This window comes from Acanthochromis polyacanthus, chromosome 24 (genome assembly GCF_021347895.1).
Source record: "Acanthochromis polyacanthus isolate Apoly-LR-REF ecotype Palm Island chromosome 24, KAUST_Apoly_ChrSc, whole genome shotgun sequence".
In the NCBI taxonomy this organism is placed as follows: domain Eukaryota; kingdom Metazoa; phylum Chordata; class Actinopteri; family Pomacentridae; genus Acanthochromis; species Acanthochromis polyacanthus.
Genome location: NC_067136.1, coordinates 691,094 through 705,317, shown reverse-complemented (window position 1 = coordinate 705,317; position 14,224 = coordinate 691,094). Strand labels below are relative to the sequence as shown.

General features: G+C 40.4%; 1 protein-coding gene across 1 annotated transcript; it reads left to right on the top strand.

Moving 5' to 3' along the window:
• Positions 1-110: 110 nt before the first annotated feature.
• Positions 111-13,033, top strand: LOC127532608 (cysteinyl leukotriene receptor 2-like). The gene is made up of 5 exons (XM_051944578.1): positions 111-863; positions 3,274-3,439; positions 9,051-9,218; positions 9,896-10,063; positions 11,377-13,033. Exons 1-5 carry the CDS (start codon positions 857-859, stop codon positions 11,879-11,881), a joined length of 1,014 nt encoding a protein of 337 aa, XP_051800538.1. The 5' UTR covers positions 111-856; the 3' UTR covers positions 11,882-13,033.
• The last annotated feature ends 1,191 nt before the right edge of the window (positions 13,034-14,224 follow it).

Sequence of the window (14,224 nt, the reverse complement as noted above, 5' to 3'; positions counted from 1 at the left end):
TTGTGGTATTTCTAATGGTAAATACTGAAGTCAACTAAAGTTTTCATAAAATCAGTAATCTCCTGTTTTCTATGACAAAAAATCCAGCTCCCTATTACTGTGATGGTATTTACAGTAAGGCAATTATTACCATATTAACAGACACTGTGGTAAAGTTTATCGTAAACATCCAGTAGAACAGACTACAGACTGCTGTCAGCTAGCTACTGGGTATGTCAGCTTTGTACAGTGTCATTTTTGAACAGTTTCAAATCATTTTTGCTAAAGTTTTAAGCCACACTTTACAGATTTTTAATAATCTGGAACAAGTTTGAAGTACTTTTAGACAATTGCAACAAATTTTGAGTCATTTTGGACAATTATCAGACAACTGTGGACAAATTCTGTGTATTTTTGCAACACACTGAATACTTTTAAACAATTTTTTGTCGTTTTGGACCAATTTTAACTCATTTTTGACAAGCTTCAGGTCACTAAGGACAAAGTTTGAATCATTTTGGACAAGTTCCACATCACTGGGGACAGATGTTTGTTGTTGTGGACAACTCATGGGCATTTTAGTCATATTTTGAGTACTTTTGGACAGACTTTAAGTCATTATGGACAATTATTGGGTAATTGTGGATGATTTTCGCATATTTTTGGACGCTGTTTGGTTCACAGGCTCAGAGCTTCCTGGTGCTGCAGTGAATGTATGAGAGCAGCAGTTGGTTTACTGCCCAGATAGCTGCTTCCATGGAAAACCTCCAGTGAACGTAACACCCACAAACACTGTCAGAGAAGGAAGAAGAGCTCAGATGGAGAGAGGATTAAGTCAGACGGACGGACGGATGAACGGAGGTAGAGCTGCGACGACATGAACGGTGAGTGACGCCTTTAACTCGGGTTAGATCAGAGTCAGGTTGAATTCCCTCTGAAGCCTTAAATGGAGACGAGCACAGGAGGATTCATCAGCAGTGTCTCTGCTGCTGGGTTACATCTAAACCAGCTCCAGTTGTGTGGTTGTTGTTGTTGTTATTCTCTGTCCATTATCTGGATGATTTTGTCAGCAGGAACTGGAGCATTCAGTGTTTGTGTGGAAACTTTAATGGTAAAAGTTATGTTTTGTGTATTAATGAAAAAAACTTTAACAGCTAAAGCTAAATATAAGAACAAAGAGACACAAAATGACCACAAAGAGACAAAGCAACCACAAAGAGACACAAAACAACCACAAAGAGACACAAAACAACCACAAAGAGACACAAAACGACCACAGAGACACAAAACAACCACAAGGAGACACAAAGCAACCACAAAGAGACACAACACAACCACAAAGAGACACAAAACAACCACAAAGAGACACAAAACAACCACAAGGAGACAGAAAACAACCACAAAGAGACACAAAACAACCACAAAGAGACACAAAACAACCACAAGGAGACACAAAACGACCACAGAGACACAAAACAACCACAAAGAGACACAAAACAACCACAAGGAGACACAAAACAACCACAGAGACACAACACAACCACAAAGAGACACAAAACAACCACAAGGAGACACAAAATTACCACATCGCACAAAACAACCACCAATAGACAGAAAACAACCATAAATAGACGCAAAATCACCACAAAGAGACACACAACAACCAGTGTTCCCTGGGTTTCTTAAGATCATGAGTAGTAGCAGTTTGGCTATGATTCACCGTCTTCAGTTTTTTGGTTTTTCATCTGTCGCTGTGTTTAGAGTGAAGCTAGTCTGGGGTCATGGAGGTCAAGCATCACAGTAAACTATCCTCCAACATTAGCTGCATTACTCAGTATTTTATTTCTGGGGGCGGATTCGTGTGGGAAAATCTCACAAAAATCGTCCTCAGTCAGCTGCTGGGAGGAGAAAAGCCAGAGGACGCTTTTACACAAACGTTTGTTTGGTTTTTAACAGTCAAACGTGTAAATTAAACCAATAAAACTGTCTCAGCTGCTGCGTTCCTGAACATGTGGATCACCTGTGAAACAAACAAGCTAGGTTTTAGCATAACAAGCTGTAGCATAGCTGTTACTTTTAATGGGAAAAATAGTGTGAAAGTGATCAAAGTTGGTTGTATACTTTACAATTTTTGTTATCTGCTGTTTTTCAGTTTATCTACATTACCTTTGCTGTAATAAACACATAATTCTACTCAACTGTTATCATGTATTTAAATCTCATTAGCATCACCTTCCACATTAGCTCATTTACTCCTCAGTTTGAAAGTCAAATGTCAGCTAGCTGTTAGCATTGTTAGCTGTTTGAGTAAGCAAGTAACACAATTAAATTAAAACAAGTAGAACCCATTTTATTTTAGTGTTGTTTTTTATGTTTTTATTCAAGAACAGAGCAAGAGTGAATATTTGCTCACCTAAGTGATGCTAACTAGTTAGCTTTGCTAATGTTATTAGCATGGCAGGCAGTTTTAGCCACACTGTGCTGTTGTTTTCAGTATATTTATATTACTATTTTCTGTTGTAATATGAAATTCATTATACTCAATTATCATCCACATTCGCTAATTTACTACTCAGTCTGAAAGTCAAATGTTAGCCAGCTGTTAGCATTGTTAGCTGGTTCAGATAGCAAGTTACACAACAATATTAAAACAAATAGAGACCATTTTATTTTAGTGATCTGTCACATGAGGTAGTGACAAAAGTCTCATGTTAACTTTTATTCAAGAGGGACTTTTATAACAAGAGGGAAATATCTTCTAACCCTAAATGATGCTAGTTAGTTAGCTTTGCTAGCGTTATTAGCATGATTTGCACTTGTAGCCATATTGTACAAATTTTTTAATGTATTGATTGAGATCATTTGTTTTTCAGGTCTAATTTAAATGATACCTGTTTAACTCTAGCATTTTAGAAACAACAAAACATTACATGTTAGCGCATTTACTCTTCAGGCTAAATTAGCTCTCTGTTAGCTTTGTTAGCTGATTCACAACTACAAAGAGACACAAAATGACCGCAAAAAGGCATAAAGCAGCTATTTATAAATACAAAATGGCAATAAAAAACACAAAACAACTATTTATGAACACAAAGTGACCACAAAAAGGTAAAAATTGTGAAGTTTCACTGCGGTTTTAATTTGGAAGTTTTTTTTTTCATCTCTCTGCTCCTCAGACTTTATTAGTTGATGATTTACATTCCTCCGTTAAACAGAATAAACAGAATAAACTCAGACCTCTGCTTTGTTTACGCCACAGCAGCAGCTTCCTGTTTGTTGTTTTTTTTTTTGTAGATGACGGCAACGCCTCCGTCGCAGCGGAGTCGCTGATGGCGTGTGTCCACGATGACGATGCCTTCAAGTACCAGGCGTACACCTTCACCTACCTGCTGGTGTTTCCTGTGGCGTTCCTCTGCAACGTCGGGGCGCTGGCCGTGTTCTTCCTGCAGAGCGGAAGCAGGTGTCAACAAACAAACAACACAAGCAAACAAACAAACAACAACAACAACAATCATCTTCTGTGTTTTAAAATCTGAATCAAAAACATTTTTTATAGATTAATGGTGCATTTGTGTTAAAAATATTTATTGTTGAAGAGGTTTATCTACAGAAAAAGACAGCTGAAGTTGTTTTATTTTTAAAAATGTTTATCTAATGTAAAATAACAATTAATAAATAAAAACACCACAATATTTTCTGTCAATTAATTATAGAAATATAATTTAAATCTAATATGACTTATGTGATAAATTAATGGAAAACCAAAAATCAGGAAACAAATATTTTATTTAGATTTTTAAAAATGTTTGCCAATAGGAGAAAAATGAATTAAATTATTAATTAAAAGATGTATATGTAGTAAAAAATAAACATGATAAAAAACAGGATATTTTCTAATCATTAAAATCTTATTTTAAAAAATCATAAAAGCATATTCTTATTCTTATTCTTATTCTTATTCTTCTTATTATTATTATTATTATTATCATGACTACTATTTTCATAGTGGAAAAAATAAATATAACAGAATACTGAACAGAAAAAAACTAAAGAATTTCTAATTTTCATTATTATTAATAATAATAATAATAATAATAATAATGCTTAGCTAATTAATGACATACTAACAGTAAAATAATTTATTGTTTTAAAAAGGAAAAAAGCTGCTCCTAAGGTAAAAATTAATTAATTACTTAATTAATTACTTTTTTAAGGTTGTATGCACAGGACAACATCCATCCATCCATCCATCCATCCATCCATTCTAAAATGAAACTAAAAAACAGCACATTTTCTATAAACTCACACATACCAACAGTGGGGGTAAAAATGTACATTTTATTATTAACTTTAATTTCTATTATGTCAAAGGCGTCCCTATGATTTAGAATACAAATATTAATAAAAGTCTCAATATTTGTATTTTTATAAATCACAACAAACATGTAGCTGTAGTTTAAAAAATGTATATTTTATCAATAAAAATATCAGTGAGACGTGATGCTGCAGCAGAATAAAGCGTGTTGACAGACTGCTCCCTTTATGCTGCCAGAGAATTTAAATAATTCTCTCCTGATAACGACGTGTTCAGACGAGTTCACAGTCCCAGCTTTGTTCTGCAGAATATTTACAGCCCATCTACTTCCTGGAATGTGTCTGTCACCTGCTGCTCTTCAGGTTTCAACACAGCTTCATTGTTCTCATAGTTTCAGTTCTTCCTGATATTTACTGGTTAAAGACATGCTTTCATTTCTAGAAATACTTACCTTGACCACAAGTTAAGTGTGGTGTGTCAAATATGGTGTGTCTTTTGTGGTCGTTTTGTGTCTCTTTGTGGTCATTTTGTGTCTCTTTGTGGTCATTTTGTGTCTTTTGTGCAAAGGTGGGTAGAGTAGCCAAAATTTTTACTCAAGTAAGAGTAACGTTACTTTCGAAAAATATGACTCAAGTAGAAGTAGTCATTTAAAAAATTACTTGAGTAAGAGTAAAAAAGTACTTGATGAAAAAACTACTCATGTTGTGAGCAGTGGCGGCTGGTGATAAAATATTTTGGGGGGGGCGGCACTAGCAGACGGGCATTACAACACAACAAAACAATTACGTGAACATAAATTTTGCTCTCCTCTCCTTCAGGCCAGCAAATTTATCAGTGACTTTCTGATTGAAATCTGTCATTTCACAAACAAGTCTCTTTTCCATCATATTACTGACAGGAATACTTATTACCTGATGTTTTCCATGTCCTGTTCAAACTGCTGGATGCTCACTTTTATGTGGACTGCATCTATGTTCTTCTTCTGGAGCTTGGCATAGAGGAGGTCCACATGTGGCATGATGTGGTGAAAAAGTTCCAGAAAGAACTTAAAGTCCTGATGTTCCAGCAGCATGGCCACGGCTCCTGCCTCTCTGATGGTACTGGCATCAAAGTCACCTGAGTCTCGTATGTTCTCAAAACACTGAATGAGATCCTCTCTGTGCTCAAACAGTGTTGATGGCTCGGCTGTAAAAGTTCCATCTGACATTGCTGGATGTTGGCAGTCTATGGGCCACCATTTTATCAAGAACAGCTGTACGCTTGGCTGATCTGGAAAAAATGCTGGCAAATCCACCCAGGTCAGGAAAACAAATTCTCACCTTGGAAATGTGAGCGGTGGCCTGCTGCATGATCAGGTTGAGTTGGTGTGCATAGCAGTGGACATAGTGGGCATTTGGGTACACATCTTTGATTTTCCTCTGAACACCTGCAGTGGCTCCATCATACGCCTGGCAGATTAGCTTCCTTTTCTGATCCTCAGGACTGATGGCAGCAAGACGCTCTGTTGGTGCAGTAGCAATGGACTCAGACGTAGCTGACTGCAGAGGAATGAATTCAAAAAATCTTTCCTGCACACTGTGTCTGTCATCAATGTAGCGTAGTACAAGCACAAGTTGTGACTGTGTTGAAATATCTGTTGTCTCATCTGCCTGGATTGACACAAAAACACTCTTTTGGGCTTCTTTAATTATTTGCTCCCTTGCAACAGACACCATACAGTCCAGGAGCTCATTTTGGACAGTTTTTGAAGTACCCTTAAAAACAGTGGCAGTTTCAAGGTGCTCTTTCAAAGCTCCATCCAGAGAGGCAACAAAATCCACCAACCCACGAAATATCCCAGGGTTAACAGAGCCCTCACTCTCATCATGGCCACGTAAAGCCAACTCAAAGGCCCCACAAAATTTCACACAGTCTATTATCCTGGACAGTATGTGATGATTTTTGTCACCTCTTCATTGTGCCTTCTAATGCCAGCTCTGTAGCCCTCATCTAGTTGTTCAGCAATGCTAACACGGCCAAACAACTGTAGCTTCATGCTGTTGTCAAGGTGGCTACGGCTACCTTCATGCCGTTTGCATTTTTCAGAGAGATGTTTCAGGTCTCTGACCCCCGTTGTTGTCCACAGAACTTCAGTGCCAACACTTTGAAAAAGCAAGCAGGGAAAGCAATACAGAGCATTGCTAACTTCACATCCAGCTAGCCAGCTGTGTTTAGCATAACACAGGCGGGAGAAGCCCCGGGTGGAACTCCGTCCACGGTCACTTGCCTGCTGCTGGATTTGTAAATCAGGTTGCTCAGGTCCTACCTCCTTTATCCTTTTTTTTTCCTCCAGCAAACGCCTCATAAAAGGATTATTTCGTAAAGAAACAACCGAATTTTCTTGTGCTGCCACCATCATCTTCTGTCTTGTTGTTGTGGTCTGTCTGTCTGTATGTGTCTGTGTACGCTGCCAGGAAGACTTTGATTGACAGGTATCATGAACCAATCAGATCAGATGAAAAATGACCACCCGATTCGCCAGAGACGCAGAGAGCTGCACCTGGAGGACAATCTTTAAGTAACCAATTAGAGACCAGTATTAAGTCACATGAAAGCCAAAAGTTTTAGAATGTACATGCACGCTCAATTGGCAGGCGCCCCTCGCTATTGAAACGTGTAAAACAACCCCGAAAAAAAACCCAATATGGAATGGAAAGGCTTAAAAAAATAAAAATGAGACCCATTGTATGAGTGAACACTGTGCAGATGTGTTAATTACTTTAAATACGTATTTATGTTACTGTGTCAATACCTTTTTCACAAAATCTTGATGGGGGCGGCGCCCTAGCGCCCCCTATTAACAAGCCGCCACTGGTAGTGAGTAACAGAAACATTTATTTGTCTTCTGTGCATGAATTCAATCAGACATACAATATAAATGTAAAATCAATAAAGTGTATATTCGGTCTTTTGTGGTCATTTTGTGTCTCTTTGTGGTTGTTCTGTGTCTCTTTGTGGTAAGGGATGTACATTCCTCAGGGTGGTGTTGTGGCGCTGCCCTCTGCTGTCGATCAGACCAACCTCCACGTTTTCTCTGCCTTCAGCCACTCCGCTGCATCTGATGACATCAGCTACTTCCACGCAGTGCGTCTGGAGCTTGAAATCATTGTAGAAACTTTGGTATATCCCTGCTGATATGCGAACTTGCTCCTGACTCCACCATTAGACCTTTCTCGTTGACAATAAGCCCTGGATGGCTCTCTGCGTCTCCATCGCTCATCGGGAATCCATACCCACTGTTGCATCTCTCCTCAGAAACTTTCCTGGCATTGTCTGGCTGCTGTTTCCGCCTACAGGTTGCGTCCCGGTGTGTTACTTCCATTGACATACTCTGGTTTTGTGTCCCTTTAGACCACATCTGTAGCACACGATGTCCGTGCTTTCGGCGCCCCGGTCATTTTTGGATCTCTCCCTCAGCCTCATTCGCGCCTTCATCACGTTGTCATCTGGAGCTGTAGCGCATCTTCTCCGTGTCGTCATAGCTCCATAGTTTTGTTTTGAAATCAGCGAACGATATTTCCACCTCACTTTGCGTGATATGAATAGCGAATGGTTTGAATGATTCTGATTCCAGCATTTCTAAGCGCTGTGATGACTGTCTCTGCTCGTAGAACGTATTCTGTCACGCTCTCATGGTTAGACTTATGAAGTCAAGTCAGTTCTGTCTACAGGCTTATTTTACAAAGTTTACCACTGCCTGCATAATAGCCTCTCAGAATCTTCATCTGCACCTTCTCGCATCACCAGTGATAAACTGTTATCGTCTAGAAACTGTATCAGCTCGGCGTATGCGTTGAAATTTTGCTCCTTGTCTTCCGGCGTTTCATCTCCATCAGTGGGTTCATTTAAAATAATGTCCTTAAGCCCTTGTAAGCGAAGATGGCCCAAAAATTTTGCCTCCCACAGTTGATCATTCTTTTCATCACAGTCAAAAATTAGCCAAGACCAGCAGCAGCCCGTCTACTCATGGTGCTAGCATAGCATGTTAGTGCTCACCAGACACGCAGTACATTGCAACATTTCTTTTGGTGGCTAGTCCCTGAATACCTTTCTCTGGGTGACCCTGGGCACAGAACCTGTTATCAGAGATGAATTCCACAGCGATTAGTGTAGTTTAGTTTAGTCTTTATTTAAGGGACAATGTACAGAAACATTAAGCTCACATGAGTCAGAGATGTGCTGCACCAGATTATAGCTTATTAGCTAGTTTCCATCTGCAGTCCCTATAACATTAATAAATAACAGTGCTAATACAATAACAAATAAGAAAACAATAAAATAAAACACACTTCTCACTACTGTCAGACCTTCACAATCAGACAGTCAACATGTCCAATTCCATTTGCTGTGTCACATTTTACATCAGTCCATTTAGCAATATAATTTACATAGCTCTACTAAGCAGAACAACTACATTGCATCACATCAATAAGTGCACCATATTATTCACGTTTAAATTTAATACAATTAATTTAAAAAAAAATTCTGGTGAGATTCTGGTGTGGACACCCAGTGCTAGACTGGAATAATTTCAGAACAAAAACAGTATATCAACATCAACACCCCCCATTGGCTCATTTTCATGACGTCATGAATAAAGGTCCATTTCCACAAACTGAGATCACACTTCTATAGATGTCAGCATCTCTAAACGATCTCCTGACTGTAGTTCGGTTATCATCTCAGCCTCTGACTCCATTTATTAATCTTCCTCCAGAAGCTCCGCCTCCTGCGTGGTCATGATGAACCTCGCCCTATCAGACGGCAGCTTCTCCCTCACCCTCCCTCTGAGATTGGCTTATTACATCGGGGGCGGGGAGTGGATCTTCTCTGATTGGCTGTGCAGACTGTGTGTGTTCGGCTTCTACCTGAACCTGTACACCAGGTAACACATACACACACACACACACACACACACACACACACATACACAAGCACACGCACGCACGCACACACACACATGCGCACACACACACACACACACACACACACTATGTTTTGCTATCATTGTGGGGATCTACCATTGACTCCCATTCATATCTAACCCCTAACCCTAATCCTTACCCTAACCTTAACCCAGACCAAAACAATGGCTAACCCTAAAGAAACGTTTTTGCACTTTTACTTTTTTCAGTAACAACAACATGACCAAGAAAACACTGTTTAAACTTGTGGGGACTGAAATGAGGTCCCCACAAGTGACATTGTTTTCGGTTTTTCTACAGTTGTGGGGACATTTGGTCCCCACAAGTATAGCCAGCACCTGACCACACACACGCACACACACACACACACACACACTATGGCGTCAGAATCGTTTCAAAAAGCGTGTGCAGCTATCAACTGAACGTGAAATACAATCTGCACGTTACAACGCACGCACGCACGCGTAACATAATAATCATGCATGTACACAAACGTTGCTGCGAGTTACTTTGATTGTTTTGAATCGATTCTGACGCATACACACACACACACACGCGCGCGCGCGCACACACACACGCACACACACACGGACGCACACACACACACACACACTAAAGCTTCGTCCTTCCTCCCCAGCATCCTCTTCCTCACTCTACTGAGCATGCTCCGCTGGTTGGCTGTGGCCCGCCCCCTCCGTCACCGGACTCTGGCCACACCCACTCGAACCTTATTGGTCTGTCTAGGAGTGTGGCTGCTGGTGGGCGTGTCCTCTGCCCCATTCCTGTCCAATGGGGTGACACACAGGTCAGTCTTATTTACTTCAAGAGACACAAAACAACCACAAAGACACAAAACCACAGTGGCGTGCACAGACATTTTGTGGGCAGGTGCTCAGTGGAAAAAAAAGGGCACCTTGTGTGGCATGTAGAACCACTGGCTGCCTTAATATATCCATCCATCCATCCTCTATACACTGCTTTATCCTCACTAGGGTCATGGGGGGTGCTGGAGTCTATCCCAGCTGACTCGGGTGAAGGCAGGGGACACCCTGGACAGGTCACCAGTCTGTCACAGGGCTACATATACAGACACACAATCACACTCACATTCACACCTACAGACAATTTAGAGTAACCAATTAACCTCAGCATGTTTTTGGACTGTGGGAGGAAGCCGGAGTACCCGGAGAAAACCCACGCATGCACAGGGAGAACATGCAAACTCCATGCAGAAAGATCCCAGGACCAGGCTGGGATTAGAACCGGGGATCTTCTTGCTGCAAGGCAAAAGTGCTAACCACTACCCCACTGTGCTAACATGACACTGATTGTGTGGTCATCGTCGTCACGTTATGTTGATTAATTGATTATTATTATGGGTAGTCCAGCTTGTTAAGCAGGTGGGCAGTTGGCTAATTTAGGCACAGTCGTTTAGTGCTGCATGAGACAGGCTACTTCACAACAAAGACAGATAAATACACTGTGTTTCAACTGAGGTTTATGAACAATAACTGGATTCATTTAGGTGTTACCTGGTTGGTGGCTACAGTCAGGGTGGAGATGCCTGTGGGCTGTGCAGCTGCTGCCACACATGTGTCCACTCCTCGTGTTCATGTTATGAGATAGGGTGGGGCGAGTCGTGGCATGGCACGGGTCGTGTGTGTGTGCCTCTGTGTCTGCATCTGTGTGTGTTTAATGTTTAATTGTTTTTAATAGTTGAGATGTGGAGGGCACCTGCTTGATACTGAGGGCCAGGGGCAGGTTCTTTAGCCCCATCTGGTGTCTGTGTACACCACTGCAAAACAACCAGAAAGAGACACAAAATGACCACAAAGAGATACTAAACAACTACAAAGACAGATATTTTGGACATTTTGTGTGTCTTTGCGGTGTTTTTGTGTGTTTTCCATTGTTTAAACTGTTGTTTGGTGTTAATACGAGTTCAGATGTCTAAAATCTGTTTCCTGAAGCAGAGATGACATCAAACCATAAATAACAAAGCTCCTTTAAATAAATGAATTAAAAATCTTTTTTTCCTACATTTACAATTGTTTCCTCCTTTGTATTTCCCTGTCAACACTCCTTCATGTCTTAAACTTGTGGTTCTGCTGTCGACAGGAAGGGGGTGCCGCGCTGCTTTGAGCCGTCCACTCCGTCTTCCTGGTCCCGCATCCTCATCCTGAACTACGTGGGATTGGTCCTTGGCTTCCTCCTCCCCTTCCTCACCATCATCAGCTGCTACAGCGACCTGGTTCGTCGGCTGATGTTTGGCTCCGCCCCCCGCGGCACCGGCGTCAGCAGACGCAGGCGGCTGCGCTCGGTGCACCTGGTCGCCATGGTGACGGCCACCTTCCTGGTCTGCTTCCTGCCCTACCACGCAGTGCGCTCGCTGCACCTGCACGCCGTCTGCGGTGGCTGGAGCTGCGGCGTGACGCTGCGGCTGCAGAGGGCCACGGTGGTCACGCTCTGCCTGGCCGCCTCCAACAGCGTGGCCAACCCCCTGTTCTACTACTACGCTACCAGGACCTTCAGGGACAGCATGAGAGACGCCTCGCTGCTTGCCACCAGGGGCAGCTCCTTCAGGACCGGACTGAACCGGCTCAGACGGAGGAACACCGCCTGACAATGTTTGACTAACACTGAAACCTAAAATCTAATTTATCCTCTGGGAAGGAACCAGGTGAAGATACAGAAGATGGAAAACAGCTTTACTGTTTATTAGCTTCAGTGCTCCGTAATAGACAAAGACACACAAAACGACCACAAAGAGACACAAAACCACAATAAAGAGACACAAAACAACCACAAACACACACACAACAACCAGAAAGACACAAAACAGCTGCAAAAAAACACACGAAACAATCACAAAGAGACAAAAAAATGACCAAAGACACAAAACAACCTCAAACTCACACAAAACAATTACAAGGATACAGAATTTTGGAGATATTGTGCATTTTTTGATGTTATTTGTCTCTGTTTTGTGTCTCTTTGTGGTTGTTTTGTGTCTCTTTGTGGTTGTTTTGTGTCTGTTTGCGGACATTTTGTGTCTCTTTGTGGTTGTTTTGTGTCTCTGTGGTTGTCTTGTGTCAGTTTGTGCTTGTTTTGTGTCTCTTTGTGAACGATTTGTGCCTCTTTGTGGTTGTTTTGTGTGTCTTTGTGGACTACTTGTGTCTCTTTGTGGACTACTTGTGTCTCTGTGGTTGTTTTGTGTCTCTGTGGTTGTTTTGCGTCCCTTTGTGGTGTTTTTGTTTGGGTTTGTGGTTATTTTTGTGTGTTTTTGTGTTTCTTTGTGTGTTTCCTCTGTTAAACTGCTGTTTGGTCTTCATACAAGTTCAGGTCTATAATCTCTTTACGTTCTGAAGCAGAGAGGATTCCTTGTATTTCAGTCCCGGCTGGTGAGCAGCGGTAGAGTCTCACAGAGTAACGCTGCCCTCTGCAGGATCACTGCAGTTATTCACTGTCAACAATACAACATGGAATTGTGTTTATTTAACTACTGACTTATTATTTCACAGATTTACCATTTTTTGTTAAACTAAAGATAATAACCAGTGAAATCACAGGAAAAAAATGCAAATTTACATGTTGACCAAAACTGTAAATAGTCATGACCTGATGTTCTGTATTTAAATCCACATAAAAATCATTATTTTACACTCAACTGCTGTTATGTATATGAAGTATGAAAATGGTAAATCATTGTTTTTCTTGTTTTTAAATCACGGGTAATATCAAATTAAGGCTGTTTATGGATTTACTTCATTCAAATGATCTGAAAATGTCATTATTTTACAATATTATACAAAATTGTGAAATATACATACATATATATATATATATATAGACTTACAGTCAATAGAAACTTTGAGACCATATTTTTCAACATAATTTTTATTTTGAAGCCCGAAACTGGATTTTCTTCATATGAATCATTTGTTTAGCATATTGGCATACAGAAACAAAAATCTAAAATTTCAAGAATGATTTCAAAATAAAGAATTTCACAAAAGAAAACGGCATCTGCCAAACACAAAGTCACAACAGTCAATACCGAGTACGGCCTCCGTTTGCTTGGATGCAGGCAGCAATCCGTCGGCGCATGCTTTGGACCGGGCTTCTGATTGTGGGTTGGGAACAGCCCATACGCCTGGATACATCACTGTAGCTCAAAGCGGCCTCCACCATACCCAGTGCCCGGAGACGTTGTTCATGTGATAGACGCGGCATGATGCTGTTCACTGGACTAACAATGGTGGCCTTTTTTGGGCCTTTATATAGGCCTTCAAACCCATTCTCACATTGTGCAGATACTCACTGAGTATTGCTTGGTGTGTATTTTGTTCACTTTTGCAAAGTGACCAACCCATGTGCAATGAATCATGACAAAATGACAACTCATCATTATCTCAACTACCAGGGCACTAGATCATCAGTAAATCCACAATGAATAATTACAACCCCCCTACAAGTAGAATTCTGCGTACATTTCTACCTCAAAGTTTCTATTCACTGTCAGTATCTATATATTTAAATATATATATATATATATATATATATATATATATATATATATATATATATATATATATATATATATATATACACACGTGGACAAAATTGTTGGTACCCCTCAGTTAAAGAAGGAAAAACCCACAATTCTCACTGAAATCACTTGAAACTCACAAAAGTAACAATAAATAAAAATTTATTGAAAATTAAATAATCAAAAACAGCCATTACTTTTGAATTGTTGATTAACATAATTATTTAAAAAAACAAACTAATGAAACAGGCCTGGACAAAAATGATGGTACCTCTATAAAAGATTGAAAACTATTTGACCAGAGTGACATGATTAACTCAGGTGTGTCATTTAATTGACATCACAGGTGTTTCCAAACTCATAATCAGTCAGTCTGACTATTTAAAGGGAGACAAGTAGTCACCCTGCTGTTTGGTG